The 17,181-nt window shown below is 42.7% G+C and overlaps 1 protein-coding gene across 2 annotated transcripts in view; it reads right to left on the bottom strand.

The window, feature by feature from the left end:
- LVRN (laeverin) overlaps positions 1–17,181 on the bottom strand; it is a 67,150-nt gene that overhangs the window by 32,761 nt on the left and 17,208 nt on the right. For both annotated transcript variants that reach the window (XM_043470658.1, XM_043470657.1), the window contains exons 2-5: positions 13,298–13,440; positions 11,812–11,951; positions 7,091–7,217; positions 201–355 (exon numbers count right to left, since the gene is read on the bottom strand). In XM_043470658.1, the coding sequence (XP_043326593.1) occupies positions 201–355; positions 7,091–7,217; positions 11,812–11,951; positions 13,298–13,440 (565 nt within the window). The remainder of the gene's footprint in view (positions 1–200; positions 356–7,090; positions 7,218–11,811; positions 11,952–13,297; positions 13,441–17,181) is intronic.

The raw sequence follows: 17,181 nt of genomic DNA, 5'->3' as shown, positions 1-17,181 counted from the left end.
CACTATGATCTATCACCAAAAGTTCAAATCCATCAGGATCTGATTACATAGTTCCTTCCTTGTTTTCACTCATTGGACCACTTTTCAGGTTATTTTTTAAAATTTGGTGTATGGTAGGGCTTGAAAGATTTTTGCTACTTTTGGTACAGAAGCTGGAGAATATTTTCATGTGAAATAAGAAAGAATATTTTACCACATGCCTGATGTCCAATCTCGTGGGAGACAATGTAGAAGATCATGATCTTTTTTTCTGTTAATTTATCATTTGGCTGCAGCAACAATAATGACTCGTCAAATGTCAATAGTCCCCAGTTTTCCATTGCACGGTTGTCAAAAGTAGGCAAAGCAATTATATCTGAGTGGATTTAAATGGAGGGAAAAATGAATCATCTCTTTCTCAAGATTTGAGACTTCCAGATACAAACATCTCAAAATGAAATCATAAAATTACTGGAAAGAAAATGCAAGTGGATATCTATAAGGGGCAGGGGAAAGGCATTAAAGACATAGAGAAGACAGAGTCAGAAAACAAATTGTTTTGACTATATGAAAATTAAATACTTCTGATTAAGGACCTATATCCAAAATATACAAAGAACCCTTGAAACTCAAAAATAAGAGAACAACTTTACAGAATTAGCAAAAGATCTAAAGAGACACTTCACTAGAGACACACAAATAGCAAATGAACAGATGAAGATATGTTCAATATCATATGTCATTAGGAAATAGCAAATTAAAACAATGAGATACCATGACACAGCAGTTCAAAACCAAACATCAATGTTGGAGAAGATGTGGAACAATAAAAACATTCATTCATTGCTGGTGAGAATGCAAAATGATACAGTCACTTCAGAAGCAATTCAGCAGTTTCTTATAAAGCAGAACATGGGTTGGCTATACAGTCTAGCAATTGAGCTCCTAAGGATTTACCCAAGTGAATTGACAACTGAAGTCAGCAACATGTACATGAATGTTTATAGCAGCTTTAATCATAACTGCCAAAGCATGGAAGCAATCAAGATGTCTTTTAATAGGTGAATGGATAAGTAAACTGTAGTACAGCCCTACAACAGAGTACTATTTAGAGATAAAAAGAAATGAGCTGTTAAGCTATGAAAGGGCATCGAGAAAACTTAAGGGAATGTTGCTAAGTGAAAGAAAAGTGAAATATGCTCAGTCATCTCCGACTCTTTGCGACCTCACAGTCCATGGGGATTCTCCAGGCAAGAACACTGGAGTGAGTTGCCAGGCCCTCTTTCAGGCGATCTTCCCAACCCAGGGGTCAAATTCAGGTCTCCTGCATTGCAGACAGATTCTTTACCAGCTGAGCCATCAGGGAAGCCCAAGAATACTGGAGTGGGTAGCCTATCCCTTCTCCATAAGATCTTCCCAACCCAGGAATCTAATCCAGGTCTCCTGAATTGCAGGTGGATTCTTTACCAGCTGAGCTACCAGGGAATCCCACTAGGTGAAAGAAGCCAATAAGAAAAAGTTACACATGATTCCAGTTAGTACATAACATTATGGAGAAGGCAAGCTTATATAGACAGTACAAAGACCAGTGGCTGTCAGGGAGCGGGGACAGGGAGGATGCAGAGGTGGAGCAGAGGGGATGTTTCTGACAGTGACTCTCTCTACGACACTGTAACGGTGGGTATATGTCATTACTGTATGTGCTCGGTCACTTCAGTCGTGTCCGACTCTGCAACCCGCTGGGCTGTAGCCCACCAGGCTCCTCCGTCCATCGATTCTTCAGGTAAGAACACTGGAGTAGACTGCCGCCCTCCTCCAGAGGAGCTTCCCGACCCAGGGATCAAACAAACCCACGTCCCCTGTGTCTCCTGCTCTGCAAGGGGATTCTTTACTGCCGAGTCACCGGGCAAGCCCTCACTACTGTATGCATTTGTTGAAATTCACAGAACTGTCCAACACAAAGAGTGAACCCTAATGTAAGCTATGGACTTTAGTTATAAAAATGTATCAGTACTGATTCATCAATTGTAATTTGAAAAAATCCACACCAGTGTAAGATGTTAACAAGAGGAGAAACTAGGGGTGGGGGTAAGGGGAGGGAGAGGAGATATATGACGACTCTTGGCACTGTGGGCACACTTTTTTTGCAAACTTAAAACTGTTTAAAAAATTAAGTCTATTTAAAATTAAATATGTTAGTGCACCAAAAAACACCACAAACAAATCTGAAAGGCAAAATACAGACTGGAGCAAATATTTGCAGCCTATATCACAACTAGATAATATTTTTTGAATACTTAAAGAACTTTGGTGAACAAAAAGAAAAAATGTGAACAATTCAATAAAGAAATAATTCAAACACCCAAAAGTCTTATTTAAAATTTTCAGCTTCATTAGCATCAAAACCAAAAATTAAAACAATGATATAACTTAAGCTTTCAAATGTATGAGGTTAATAATTAGTATTGGCTAGAATTTATAATTAGGAATAGGAAAACTGACACATAGCCTATTGGTGAGGGTATGAACTGGTACAGTTTTTCTGAAGCACTCCAGCAAAATGCTTCGTAACTTTTAAAAATGTTCCTAGCCTTTCAATTTTTGGAATTTCTACTAAGGCAAATAGCATGGATATTTGTAAACACTTCCTTATGTTTTCTCTCATGTTTTAAAAGCAGCCCCTCCCCCTCAAGAAAGGAAAAATCAGTCCAAATTTTCAAACACTGAGGATTAAATAAATTATTTTGTCAAATTGATATGTAGGCAGCCTATGAGTTAAAATGACAATAAAAAAGAACAGTTACCTGGATCATATTGCTTTATATTGTTAATTTTTTTTTTAAATCAAAGAATAGTATCAATTCCATGGTGTCATTTTTGTTAAAAACAAAGAAGCAAATGCAGAGAAAGATGGACATTGAGACAAAGACAGACACTGGGAAAATAGACATCAAAATGTTACCCATGGTCATCTTTGCATAGCAGCATTGCAAGAGATTTTGCTTCTCTTTTTTTTTTGCTTTCCCTATCTTTCCAAATTTTTTACAGCGTGATCATTTGTTACTTCTGAAACTAGAACAATACAAGTTTTAAAATTTTCCTTTGCTAGTGAAAGAATATCATTGCTAATAGTCCATGCTACATTTGCCTCATGAATGCTTTAGCTGTGCTATGCTCAGTACTTTAGTTGACTTTACACTTGGTTGAAGCTGACAGTGTACAGTAAGAAATACTCAGATCATTACATAGCCTCAACAGGTAATGCTCCATTATCTTTGAACACACTTAGTTGCCTCAGCCTGGGTTTCCCATTCTACTGGATAGTTTTCCATTGTGTGAATGAGCCATATCCATTCTATCAGTGACCCCTTTGGTTGCTTTTGGTTTGGCACTAGTATGAAACGTGTAGCTACAAACATTCTTGCACATGTCTTCTGGCACGTTATGTGCTCAAATTCCTCTTGAAGATATATCTAGGAATGGAATTTCTGGGTTTTAAGAATTTCTGGAATTTCTGGGAATTTCTGATGATCAACATTGTAAGACAACAAACAGGTTTTTAAGTTGTAACAACTGATACTCCTTTCAACAGTCACTTTCTAACACTTGTATTTGTGAGAATGCCTACTCGCTGACAACTGAATAGGTTGTCACTGTGACCTTAGGTACTCAATTCTCAGACTGCTTAATGAGGTTAAATATTTCTTCATAAGTTTGTTAGCCACATGTGTTTCCTTTTCTGTATAACATCTATTCATATATCTTTTACCTGTTTTTTTCCTATTGTATTTTTCTTATTTATCTGTAGGTGTTCTTTATATATTTGGGCTACTCCCATTACCACTTATTGTCCTCTTTCTTTTTCATTTAACTGTTTCTTTAAAAATTTATTTATTTGTAATTGAAGGACAATCGCTTTCCAGTATTGTGTTGGTGTCTGCCACATAGTCCTCTTTCTCTGGAGACTTCATGCTGACTTCATCAGTCAGTGCTGTCTCCTACTTCGAAGTTTGTTTGCTTCTGTTTTTAACATGTAGATGCTATCGCCCGAACTCAGCTACCTGAACAGAGCCCCTACCACCTACGGCTTCTGCATTCAGAGGGCACCTAGAAAAGTAGTAGGTGATTCTCACTTACTCAGTAGATTCTCACTAATTACGGTAATTACGGCACCACTTTATGATTTATATAGTACGTGAGTTTTATTGCTACCAAAAGACAAACTTTGCTGAGATGTACAATATATATTGTTAGCCTGCTATGGTTACAAGCTAAGAGAAAATTAAAACTTAAAAGGAAATTTGCTATTTTAAAAGTTTGCAAGTCTTAAATACCCATGCTGCTGCTAAGTCACTTCAGTCGTGTCCGACTCTGTGCGACCCCACAGACGGCAGCCCACCAGGCTCCCCCGTCCCTGGGATTCTCCAGGCAAGAACACTGGAGTGGGTTGCCATTTCCTTCTCCGATGCATGAAAGTGAAAAGTGAAAGTGAAGTCGCTCAGTTGTGTGTGCCTCTTAGCAACCGCATGGACTGCAGCCCACCAGGCTCCTCCGTCCACGGGATTTTCCAGGCAAGAGTACTGGAGGGGGGTGCCATTGCCTTCTCTGAACCCATACTTACTCCTAAAAGCATCATGATGTCACTTTTCTTTTAAAGCTTATAACAATCCAAACAGCCAACTCCACCAGCAGCTGTAATAGTTTTTTTGTTTTGTTTTTAAATGACTCAACCAAAAGTCAAAGTAATTAGGAGACATCAGTTCATCTTCCTTTTAAACATCCAATAATAGAGAAACTCCATTGTAATCATCTATCCATCAAAAGGCAGTTTTGACTAAGCACCACCTACACGTGCTCATAGAGCAACACTGGCTCAGATGCTATAAAAGATACAGCAGGGAAAAAAACTGCCAACATAAATTTGACTTCCAAGAACTGGTAATCTAGCCAGAATTTACATGGAATTATGGAACTCATTGAACATATCTTTTCCCCCCACACAAAAAAAATGTTTACTGTTTACTACTTTGAGAGAGGGGCTTCCCCTGTGGCTCAGAGGTAAAGAATCTGTCTGCCAATGCAGGAAACATGGGTTTGATCCCTGGGTTGGAAAGATCCCTTGGAGAAAGAAATGGCAACCCACTCCAGCATTCTTGCCTAGAGAATCCCATGGACAGAGAAGCCTGGCAGGCTACAGTCCATGGGGTTGCAAAAGAGTCAGACATCACTTAGCAACTAAACAATTCTGAGAGAAGCAGCGTCATAGGCTCAGAAGATGCTTTAAAAAAGGACAGCCCAGACCCTGACCCTCAACTTGCCCTTGACCTAATGCAGAGATGATTAGGATCTAGCAGCTCAAGAACTTGAATGCAGGGATGCACAGGATGCTGTGGAAGCTTGGGAGAGAGAGAATCAGGGAAGACTTCCTGGAGGAGGAGGCACTGCGTTGAGAAATATAAGAATCAACAAGTTGGGTAAAAGGAATGGCAGGATGTGCAAACTGAATGTGCAAGAGCCTGACCAAGAAGAGAAGAAGATGAAAGTGTAGAAGAGAACAGAGACGCTGCTAGAGCAGCCCTCCAACTCTGAGAAACTGTCAAAAGCCCCGAGAGGTTGGCAAGAGGTGCTCTATTAAAGACAGGGTGTGAAGTTTGGACTTGATCCCCAGGGCAATGGGAAGCCACAGAAAAGTTTTAAACAGGAGTAACACGATCAGATTTTGCTTTGGAAAGATCCCTCAGGCCTCAGAGTGGAGGATGAATTGGAGGAGAAAAGAGGGACAGTGGTCAAACTAAGCAAGGTCAGTTGTGGTCAAGACTGTAGTGACATGAGCTAGGGAGAATGAGGGGGATGGGGAAGAAGGGGGTGGAGGGGGAGATAATAAGGAGGTGACTAACTGCATGGAGGAGATGCTTTGACAGAAGAGGATATCAAGAATAACTCTGAACTTCTCCTTATCTAAATAAAGATAAAGAGAAATTTTCTTGCCTAGACAAGGGTCATCTTGAGATCTTCCAGCCATAGAAGTGCCAGAAACTTGGTCTCCATGCTCAGATTCCTGTTGCTGCCAACTTTATTTCTTTCCTTCTTTTTCTAGTTTTTTTTGGCTGTGCTGTGTGGCATGCGGGATCGAGGATCTTAGTTCCCTGGCCAGGGATTGAACCTGTGGCCCCTGCAGTAGAAACTCAAGAGGTTTACCCACTGGCCTGCCACAGTCCCTGCCTCCGACTCTCTAAATGACAGGTGTAACCTCTGGGATCCACGAGCAGGCACGGCTGGCCCCCGTTCCTTCACTCCCTGTCCGTCCTCAGCCGGAAGGCTTGAGTGGCAGAGGCCCCGGCTACACAGCATTCGGGAGCCTGGAGCGCCCTAATTTTTACTCCCCACCTTCTTCCACTGTCTGCCAGTAAAGGCCAAACATACTTTCCCCCAAGACTCCGACTAAATAACCTGTCAGAGGAACAAGACACACTGACATGATACCCTCAAGCGAGAGAGAAAAAACGTGGAACAACTTTCTGAGCTGAGCAGCTCACATAATTTTAAGGACATTCCATACAGATCTATGCGAAATAAAATGTTTACATATTCCTTCGAGGATCGTATTCTGTTCACACATGATTCCAATTTTATACAACAAAAATTCACTGATGGGACCCCCAAGTCCTAATCCAATGACTCACAGCTAAAGAACATATTTTGAAAAAAACAACAAAACTTTGCTAAAGGGAACTGGAGTAATTCACGCAAGCAGTTAAAAGGATCCAGAACATTGCACTGCATGCTTGCGGTATGAGATGAAAGGACAGAAAGCCAGGGAGAAGGTAAGGTCTGGAGGACGTAAGCCGCCAGCAAGCACCCATGAGGGACCTGAAGCCGGGCACCCTCTGAGCACCAGCCAGTCATACGGCACGAGAGAGAGAGAGCAGGCAGGCCTCTGCGTGTTTAGGAACGTGTAGGACACGAGACGGAAGCCAGCAGGGCTGATTCCAAAACAGCAAAAACAGCAAAACGCCAATGGGTCCTTGGAGGCCCATCTAGGTATCTTTTGATCTCAACCTAGAGCACCCATAATAGGAAATCAAATGCACTGTAAGGGAAGATACCTCACCTGTTTTTGGAAGAGGGTAACTGATATTAAATAAATCCTCCAGAAAAGAGAAGATGGGACCTGTGATGTTCAAAGCAAAGTCTGCGTTTCCATCTGCGATGGCATCTTTCCGGGCCCAGATGCGTATCTAGACAGAAACAATTAAGCAGTGATTACAAAAAGCAATATGTACAGTGGTTCTGGAAAGTGGCAGCCTGCTTGCTCCAATTTCCTGATGCTCTGGAGCCAAAGGTTATCTTTTCAGAAGAAGTTGCGTGATAAAATGTTTAAATGTGACCATGCAATGAGAAGAGCCCTGGAGGCTATTCATTAAGTTGGGAACAGTGATTCTTCAGAAACTGTGTTATTTCAATCTTTTGCAATAACATGTAAAACTTCTATAATTCAAAAATAATGCTGGTTGCAGGGGGTGGGGGTCGGGGCTTTACCACTGGTGGCTCAGTGGTGAAGAGTCAGCCTGCCCATGCAGGTCTGACCCCTGATTCAGGGAGATCCCACAGGCTGCTGAGCAACTAAGCCAGGGCGCCACAACTACTGAGCCTGTGCTAGGGAGCCCGGGAGCCGTAACCACTCAGCCCGCGCGCCACGCTAGAGGCCGTGCTCCGTAATGAGAGAAGCCACTGCAACGAGAAGCCGCACACCACAGCGAGCAGCCCCCGCTGGCAGCAGCTAGAGAGAAGCCTGCAGAGCAACAGAGACCCAGCACGGCCAAACATAAATAAAAGATAAATCAAAAAAATCCTGGGAGTGGTATCACCCCCACAGAAAACATGGACTCTACATCAGAGTAAAAGGGCCCTTAGGATCCTAGCTTCCCTTTTCAGGACATATTTCCAGTGATTCAAAACAGAGTTGTGCAGTTAGTAGGGGTTACAGAGTATAGAACATATGAAACAAATGTGAATCATGCAAATTTAAAATGATTTGTTAATAAAAAACATGAACGCAAGTGTGCTCAGTCATGTCCAACTCTTTGCAACCTCATGAGCTATGGCCCACCAGGCTCCTCTGTCCATGGGATTTCCCAGGCAAGAATACTGGAGTGGGTTGCCATTTCCCTCTCTGGGGGATCTTCCCAACCCAGGGACTGAACTGGCATCTCCTGCATTGGCAGGTGGATTCTTTACCACTGTGCCACATGGGAAGCCCCCAAAACATGAATAGTCCCATCTTATTTTCAAAATTTGAAATAAGCTTAATTTCTTTAATTTTAAAAGTCTCATGACTTCTACAGTTATTGAAGCAAGCAAATTATATCCTCTGTATATGACACTTTCATGCTAATAGTAGATGGAAAGAAATCCCTGCCATGTTTTGTTAGTTTAGTGTGACTGTACTGTTGTTTGGGTGCTTCAACTTGTTTGTGTTATTTTGGTGACTAATTTGATGTTGTTTTACCATCCATTGTCATTTTGTTTTGAAGTCATGGTACCCCTTCAACAGTACCATCTGAACACTTTTAAATGGAATTGCTAGTGTCAGTGCTTACACACACGTATGAAACACCTAACTCTAGAATGAAAGTCAGCGAGGAGGGAATTAAGATAATCGTCCTGATTGTGAATACAGTTATTTGGGAATGAGCTCTCTACAAAACACAAGAGACAACGTGAAGAAAACGAAAAGCAGCACAACATTATCTGCAGATTGCTGTCCTTCAACCAAACGTTCACTTGTCTTTGCTTTTATTTCTGTTGGAAAGTTTGTCTTGCGTTTTATGACTTTTGAATGACATGAGGGCTTCGGAATGCTTCCCTTTCACAAAACGTAACCACCTGTTTTAGAAGCCTCCTGCCTGGATCCTCTCCTTTCTTCCAGGCTCCTCCCACCCCAAGGCCTCAGTCCTGCCCCTACACTACCTGTACCTGCCCTATCCCAAGCTCTCATCTCCAAGGCAAAGTCAGGAGGACATCTAAACCAGAGCCCACACTGCTGAGTGGAGGTAACAGTCACCACGTTCAGGATACGATGTGCCTTTTGGGAGGGAAGGCAGTAATAATGTGTGTATAGAAATTTCCAGTTTACAGGCTCCTCCCACAAATGACCACTCTAAGCCACAGTGGAGGCAAATGATGATTTCAAGCTGTGGGGGAGGGGCAGGGCAGTGAGGATCACAAGTATGTGTGGGACATTTTGAAGAAAAAGTTCCTTCAAAATCACAGCTAGCCCACCAGTGTGTCCTTGTGGTCCTGCTTAGACCCAGCAGACCTCAACCTCTAAAGGAGAAATATCTTTACATGTGCACATGTGTGATAAACTCTACTCAAAATATGCTATTTCTGAGAAACAGAATATTTCCCGCTGTATCAGGAAACGAAGGTGTTACAGTTGTCAATGATTGCAGCCTTCCCATATGAGCCGATGAGCCCTGAGAAAACACAGGAAGGTAAAGAACACCTGGCCGCTAGCAGCCATCAGACTGTAGCCACTCCCCATGGTGAGCAGCCCCAAGGAAGCTCAAGATGTGAAAAACAGGGTACTGGTCCCAGATCGCTGAGGGTTCACATCCTTCATGGCTGCCATAACTGTCAAATGAAAAAATATATGTACCCTAAAAGTTGAGAGTTATGGCAGAAATTTTTAGGACTTCAAGCCCGGGAGACAGCATCTCAAGCAACCAGAGAGAACTGCTCTGAGGAGGCGAGGGGAGGAGTCAGTTTACATAGAAGTTTTGCAACAAAGGGCAGGTAGTCTGAACATCAAAAGATTACTGTTAATTAACGAAAACCCCAGACATCCCAAGTTAAGGAATTTAGCACTTTCTATGTGGGAAGATGCAAGAGTCTGGGCTCACTGAAATCATTCCTTTGATATGTACCTCAGCTATCTGTGGCGGACATCCTGTGTATTTCACATCCTGAGCTTCCTTGGGGCTCACCCTGGGGAGTGGCTGTCATCTAATGGCTGTTAGACGACAGGTATTCTTTTCCTACCTGAGTTCCCTCAGGGTTCACCAGCTCACATTGGAAGGCTGCAATTGCTGATGACTATGACATCCTTCTGGAGAAGGCAATGGCACCCCACTCCAGTACTCTTGCCTGGAAAATCACATGGACGGAGGAGCCTGGTAGGCTGCAGTCCATGGGGTCGCAAAGAATCAGACACGACTGAGCGACTTCACTTTCACTTTTCACTTTCATGCATGGAGAAAGAAATGGCAACCCACTCCAGTGTTCTTGCCTAGAGAATCCCAGGGACAGTGGAGCCTGGTGGGCTGCCGTCTATGGGGTCGCACAGAGTCAGACACAACTGAAGTGACTTAGCAATGACATCCTTCTCTATTGATATAGCAGAAAATATTCCATTTCTCATTTCCAACCTTAGTTATGTGTGTCTTATATTTATCCTCATGCCACGCATGAACCACATTTTCAACTTTGCTAAATTTTTTCTCTTATTTAGGGAGTCCTTTTTCCTTTTTGTAGAGTCTGGATGCTATTCCAAGAGTACAGTCTGGTTCCCTGTAGAGTATATGGTGAATTCCTTAGCTTTCCAGAACTGAGTCATAGCCAAACACAACATTCCACTGATAAACTCATCCCAAATTTCAGTTTTCTGGCTAAGACCATTACTTTCTTAAGCATGTTCCATTTTCTCTTTGCTTCCATAGCAGCTTTCTTTGCAGGGTGATCTTTCATGAAGAAACAGATATGATCCGTTTATAAGAATTATTCACTGTGCAGCAACATTGAGAGCAACAGGCCAACAGAGATGAGGATGCTGACAGCCATCCTGGATCGCTCGTGAGCGCTGAGTCACTGCTTCATACCAGGTACAGAGCATAGGTTTCCACACCGAGTCTCCATGGATTTATCAATGTACGTCATGAATGTTTGACTTGGCCCAGGTTATATCTGTGAATATCAAGGATCTACCAGTGATTATTCAATAAGGGAAATCAGGCTGGAGCCAACAGCTGAGGATGATAATGAGCTGTCCTTTGCATCTAATTTAGGATTATTCATTCATCCTTCGGAGGAGGAACTTTGAGCAATTCTCCCCTGGTGATAAGAGCTGGTTCATTCACAGCTTCCTTATCTGCACAAGCCAAAGGCTGGAAATTCATGCACCCAGGAGACAGCCTCAGCCTCTTGACTCTACACTCTTGACCCCACACTCTAGCATGGGAAGTGAACCAGTCCATAAAGTACTTTTACAATCATCTTGATATTTTCCCAAAGGACTATTATGTAACAAAGGTATAACTGGGTGAAAACTAAGTGTTCCAGGACAGAGCACCTATTTCCACAACTGTGGGGAAGTGCTCATACCCAGTAGGTCTGCTCCTTCATAGGGACGGTGCTTAACCTGCCCGCATTTCAGCCAGAGCAGCTGCCCCAACTGGCGTCAGCTTGGCATCAGCTTGCCCAGCATGGTACCAGGAGCATGTAGGCAAGGGAGACAACAGGCAACCTGAGCTTCAGCATGCTAGTGCGGCCCCTTCCCCGCTTCTCTCTGTGCTCTGAAAGGTAGCAGGGCCCAGGAAGAAGGGGCTCAGAACCCGCCCGTAGGGGACGTGAGGCGCAGCCTTTCTGTAGACATCCCTCCTCAGAGCCCCAGCGGAAAGGCTGCGCTCCGCTCAGCATCGTGCTCCGAGCAGTGACAGGGCTTGGGGGAAGGAGCAGCAGAGGTCCGTGACCGAGCAGGTGCAGCCCCTGACGCCGAGGAGTGCCTGCAGCCAGCACAAACGGTCCCGCGCCTGGAGCATCTCCCTCACTCACCTCCTTGCCCCTCTCAATCCTGCTGATGTGTTCATAGTCACAAATAACAAAGGCAGCCAAGTAAGTGGGCATGTGGGGCGTGGTGTGAAAGCTGGTAACAGTCCACTTGCTTCCGTTCACATCTTCTTTCTCAGACTGACCTAAAGAAATTGATTTTAGTCCAAATCACTGTAAATAAGCAATAAGGAACACAATTATCTGCCTTTGAAACAATTTGTCAAGTCAACAACCACTCAACTACGGTCTTCCCAACTACTCTCCATGGTACAATAGCTTGGATTTCTCTACCTTCGAGCTATCTATTAGGAAGGCCTAAGGACAGAGTCAGGCTTCGCTCCTAGCTCGGTCAGTAAAGAATCTGCTTGCAATGCAGGAGACCCGGGTTCAATTCCTGGATCAGGAAAATCCCCTGGAGAAGGAAATGGCAATCCATTCCAGTATTCTTGCTTGGAGAATCCCATGGACAGAAGAGCCTGGCAGACTACTGTCCATGGGGTCGCAAGAGTTGGATACAACTTAGCGACTAAACCATCACCACCAAGGACTCAATTCTTGGTTCTGAATTAGCACCATGAATAATGTGGTCTGGGTGAAGGGCAAATCCATGAGCAGCTGCTTTCTCTCTTTCCATCCACTGCTGTTTCCTAGTCCAGCCTGTCTCTCTCAGCACTTAATCAGAGTTTCCCAGACCCGTGGCAGGTCAACAAGGTACAATTCTGCCATTCTCAGGTTTGGGGCAGGTCTCAGTGGAGTCCCACTGGGGTCTCTGAACCTGAAATCACAAACTCAATGCCTGTGAGGGCCAGGTGCTCAGTGTGAATGGGCTGGTGTGCGTAACAGGCAGGGTGGGGACCACAGGCAGGCCGGGTACAGGCTCTGACCACAGGGGACAGCCTCTTCTCACCTGCAACCAAAACGGGCATGTAGGAAGTGCAGGGCCAGTGCTGTTGGGTGGTTTGAGTTTCCAAAAAAAACTAAGAATTTTAACTTTTATGAGAAATGTCAGAATTTTTTTAAGTTGCATACTAATTCAACCAAAAGAAAAAAAAAAGTGCTGTGAGCTAACCGCAAAAAAACCCTGAAATGAACAAAAAAATCCACATCTATGTACCAGATTTAGACTAAGTCCACTAGCTTGCTGTCACTAATGATCAAGAGACTGAAGCCCAAATTAATGGGCAGACAGGATACTGATGTATGAAAACAGGACAATGTTCCCAGCTCCTAATACAAGAGGGATCAGGATTTACCATTGCCAGGATGTGGGTGCTGACACATATCCTAGGTGACAGCCCTATCTGGTTATAATACGCCATAATTAAAATACATTCCCAATACACTGCCAAGAAAATCTACTGTTGTAAAATCTATTACAGAGTTAAATACACACACACAGAGATATGGGCACATATAAAAATATATAAGTATACATTTATATAAACATATAATTACACGTAGATACAAGATGATAGGAAACATTACTTACTTAGCTTTGGCATGTTAGAAAGGGCCACATAACGTGGATGATGAATGATTGTAATATTAAAAGTTGCCTTCAGAGCTGGCTCATCAAAACAAGGGAAAACATTCCTGGCAAATGTTGGTTCCATCTGAGATGCTAACAGGGCCCTGAAATACATTTGGGGGACAAATCTACTTATTTTTATCTTAAATCAGTGGAAGCAAATGTGTATATGTGTATATGTATATATATATATAGAGAGAGAGAGACAGAGACAGAGATGGATTATGGCTTAAAATTATCTGAAGAAAGGAGGTGGAACGTTTTCCCCTCATCTTCCTTATTCCCCTTCCCATAATATACACAAATTCCAGTTCTCACTACCCCTGAGATTTCCTGTAAGACCTAAAATACAAAAGAACTCTTTAATTTTCAACCACAAAATAACATTTACTTCATTACATCATATGCCTTTAAAACCTTTTACAAACAAAATAGGAACAAATATACAATGCCAGGCTTTTGAGAACCAAGGATTTTTTAAACTAGGATTACTTCTTTGGGGATGGTCTGTTGCTTTCATTCCCCACCAAGGTGTAAGTCAGAAGAAGAAAGTCTATATTTTTATCTTTTTCTCACATGTTCCTTCTTTTTCCTGGCTGGAGACTTAAAGAGATTTTAATTTGCCTACCCTTGGTGCTAACCAATATGGACATATCCCAACTGAACAAAATAACTTTCATTTGCATACGGGTGGATTTATCGAATCCCTCATCCTCTGCTACCCTCTTCTTCTGCCTTCAGTCTTTCCTAGTATCAGGGCTTTTTCCAATCAGTCGGCTCTTCACATCAGGCAGCAAAACTACTGGAGTTTCAGCTTCAGCGTCAGTCTCCATCAGACAGAGGATGACACGGTTAGATAGTATCACCGACTCAGTGGACATGAACCTGAGCAAACTCTGGGAGACAGTGAAGGAATGGAAACCTGGCATGCTGTAGTCCATGGGGTAGCAAGAACCAGACACGACTTAGTGACCAAACAGCAACAATGGATCCTTACTGCTCCTTCCTGCATCTTCATGGAAAAATTCCAAAGTGACATTATCCCACAATGGACTGGTGATTTACGGGGAAAAGTTTAGGAACAAGAGTACCCTGAAGAAATGTGGAGGTTGCCAGTTTCACCCTCTGTAAACACTGCTGGAGGCTGACAAGACCATGGGTGCTTCCTCCTCCAAAGAAATCTGCTGCCTCATTAGCCCATTTTCCAAGACTCTGTGACTGGTGATTGCTTTTAGGTGACCATTACGGACGCTAAATTCCTTTTTTTCTCCAAAGGTGCTGAGATTCAATGTCTCATGCTCATGTCAGTCTAGCTTCAGGTCCAGTTCTGTTTTTTGTTTTTTTTTTTTAATGTGGACCATTTTTAAAGCCTTTAAGGAATTTGTTACTGTCAACAACAAATTGGCACTTCCCGAGAGCACCTCCCAGTGACTGAACAACAAGCGCGTTTGCCAAATGCCTCTGTGGAGATTGAACCCTGTGTGGCTGCAGCTGCTTGTTGACCTTCAGCAACTGCTGAGGCAGTTCAGGGTGGAGTGAGGCACTCTGTGCTCTAGGGAATCTGGTGGGACAGATCTTTCCGTTCAGTTCAATTCAGTCACTTGGTCATGTCCGACTCTTTGCGACCCCATGGACTGCAGCATGCCAGGCCTCCCTGTCCATCATCAACCACCAGAGCTTGCTCAAATTCATGTCCATCGAGTCAGTGATGCCATTCAACCATCTCATCCTCTGTCGTCCCCTTCTCTTCCCACCTTCAATCTTTCCCAGCATCAGGATCTTTTCCAGTGAGTCAGTTCTTCATATCACATGGCCAAAGTATTGGAGTTTCAGCTTCAGCATCAGTCCTTCCAATGAATATTCAGAACTGATTTCCTTTAAGATGGACTGATTGGATCTCCTTGCAGTCCAAGGGACTCTCAAGAGTCTTTTCCAACACCGCAGTTTAAAAGCATCAATTTTTCAACACCCAGCTTTCTTTATAGTCCAACTCTCACATCTTTACATGACTACTGGAAAAAACCATAGCTTTGACTAGATGGACTTTTGTTGGCAAAGTAATGTCTCTGCTTTTTAATATGCTAAGTTGGTCATAGCTTTAGTTATGATAGTTTAGATCTTTAGTTAGATATTTTCAGGAACTGATTTCATGATCCCAATCCTTGCATCTCTTCATATCTAGAAAATCACTAAATCCCCTCATGGTGACATCAGCTCCTCATGCCTAGCAGAAAGCCTTTTGTAAAGTAAGCACTTGAGTATTGAACTCCACCTTCACCAAAATATTATATATTGACCTTCCCCCACTGCCTCTTTGGAGAAGTCTCTCAGAGCTCTCTGACGTGCTGGTCCCCTAGCTGCAGTCCTAATTTTGCCCCAATAAAACTTAACTAGCAATTCTCCAGTTGTACATTTTTTAGTTGACATTATGATACTGTTTTTGTGTTTTGGTTTTCAGGGCATTAGGCATGGGGGATCTTAGTTCCCCAACCAGAGATGGAACCCACACTCCCTGCCTTGGAGGGCAAAGTTTCAACCAATGGACAACTGGGGAAGTTCCAGCTCAGTTCTTAGATAAATAAAAGGTGAATTCAACACAGATATCTTGAAAACACAGTCCATCCATGATCCGGCTCTGTCAATCCCTCCTCCACCATGATAAGGCCCTGTTCACATAAAACTTCACACAGTTTTAAAAACTGCGCAGAACAGGGGCATGTTCAGAAGCTTTTCACAGTCAGCTAGTGTGATGGGTTCCTAGCGTCACAGTGACAAAACTGTCATTTTCAACAAGACTATTTTGCTTTATTTGTTTTTTCCAACTTTATTATACTGTTACTTTCATGGGCTGAAAGGATTTGAGGCTCTGACGGCAGCCACTTCAGTTCCAAGACTCTGCTCTACGTAATGATAACCCTGAACTAGTTACATACCCTTGCCGATCCTCAGTTTCCCCTTCTAGAAAATAATTCCACTAGCCCTGTTTCATTATTAATTGAGGTTTTATATTATTAGTAACTAAATTTAGCAGTAAATGATCTGTGAATTCTCTTCTATTCCTTCTATTCTCCCAAACTGTTCTTGATGTAGATGAACTACAGAAGAATTCAAGGAGGGATAAATTATAGATTAGGGGTGGAGAGTTGGAAATCACTAATTACAAATGTATCTATTCCCATACAGCAGAAATTAAACACAACATTGTAAATTAAAAAAAAAAAAGGGTTCCAGAGATCATAGGTGGCCATAAGCTGAAAATAAATCATGTTTGTCTCCCCAGTTAATTTTAAACTACCAGAAATTAGGTGTTATATATTTTTCCTTTGTAAGATTTTTTAAAACTTGGCAAAAATATGGGTTCACAGCAACTATTTTCTCAGCCTTGGAGTTACTATAAAGTAAAGGAAGCTTGATATTAATATATGCAGGAGAATATGAAATATTTTGGTAGAGTTCGCCACATGCCACATTGGCATTTATTTACTTTGTAATATTGGTTGGTATCTTTAAAGGGGATGGGATAAACTAGGAAAGATTCAAGTAACGAACAATACAGTAAAAGAAAAAATGAGCAGGGGATTCAGCAACCTGAGTCATTAGGACCTGCAGTGTAAGCATAGTGGGGTAATGTTGGAAAAGCTGCTTAAACTCTCTGAACATCCATTTCTATAAAATCAGGGATGGGACTAGATGAGCCTGTAAGTCCAGTTACAGCTCTAAAACTGATTCCAACAGAGACAAAGACTTCAACAGGAGAGAAAAAAGAGCGCATGAGGTGGTCATGACTGAGCCATCGGGGATGGTGACAAACAGTCCCCTCGGGAGTTTTCACAACGACCTTCAGA

Source organism: Cervus canadensis, chromosome 6 (genome assembly GCF_019320065.1).
Source record: "Cervus canadensis isolate Bull #8, Minnesota chromosome 6, ASM1932006v1, whole genome shotgun sequence".
Lineage (NCBI taxonomy): Eukaryota > Metazoa > Chordata > Mammalia > Artiodactyla > Cervidae > Cervus > Cervus canadensis.
This window is presented reverse-complemented; position numbering and strand designations above follow the sequence as displayed.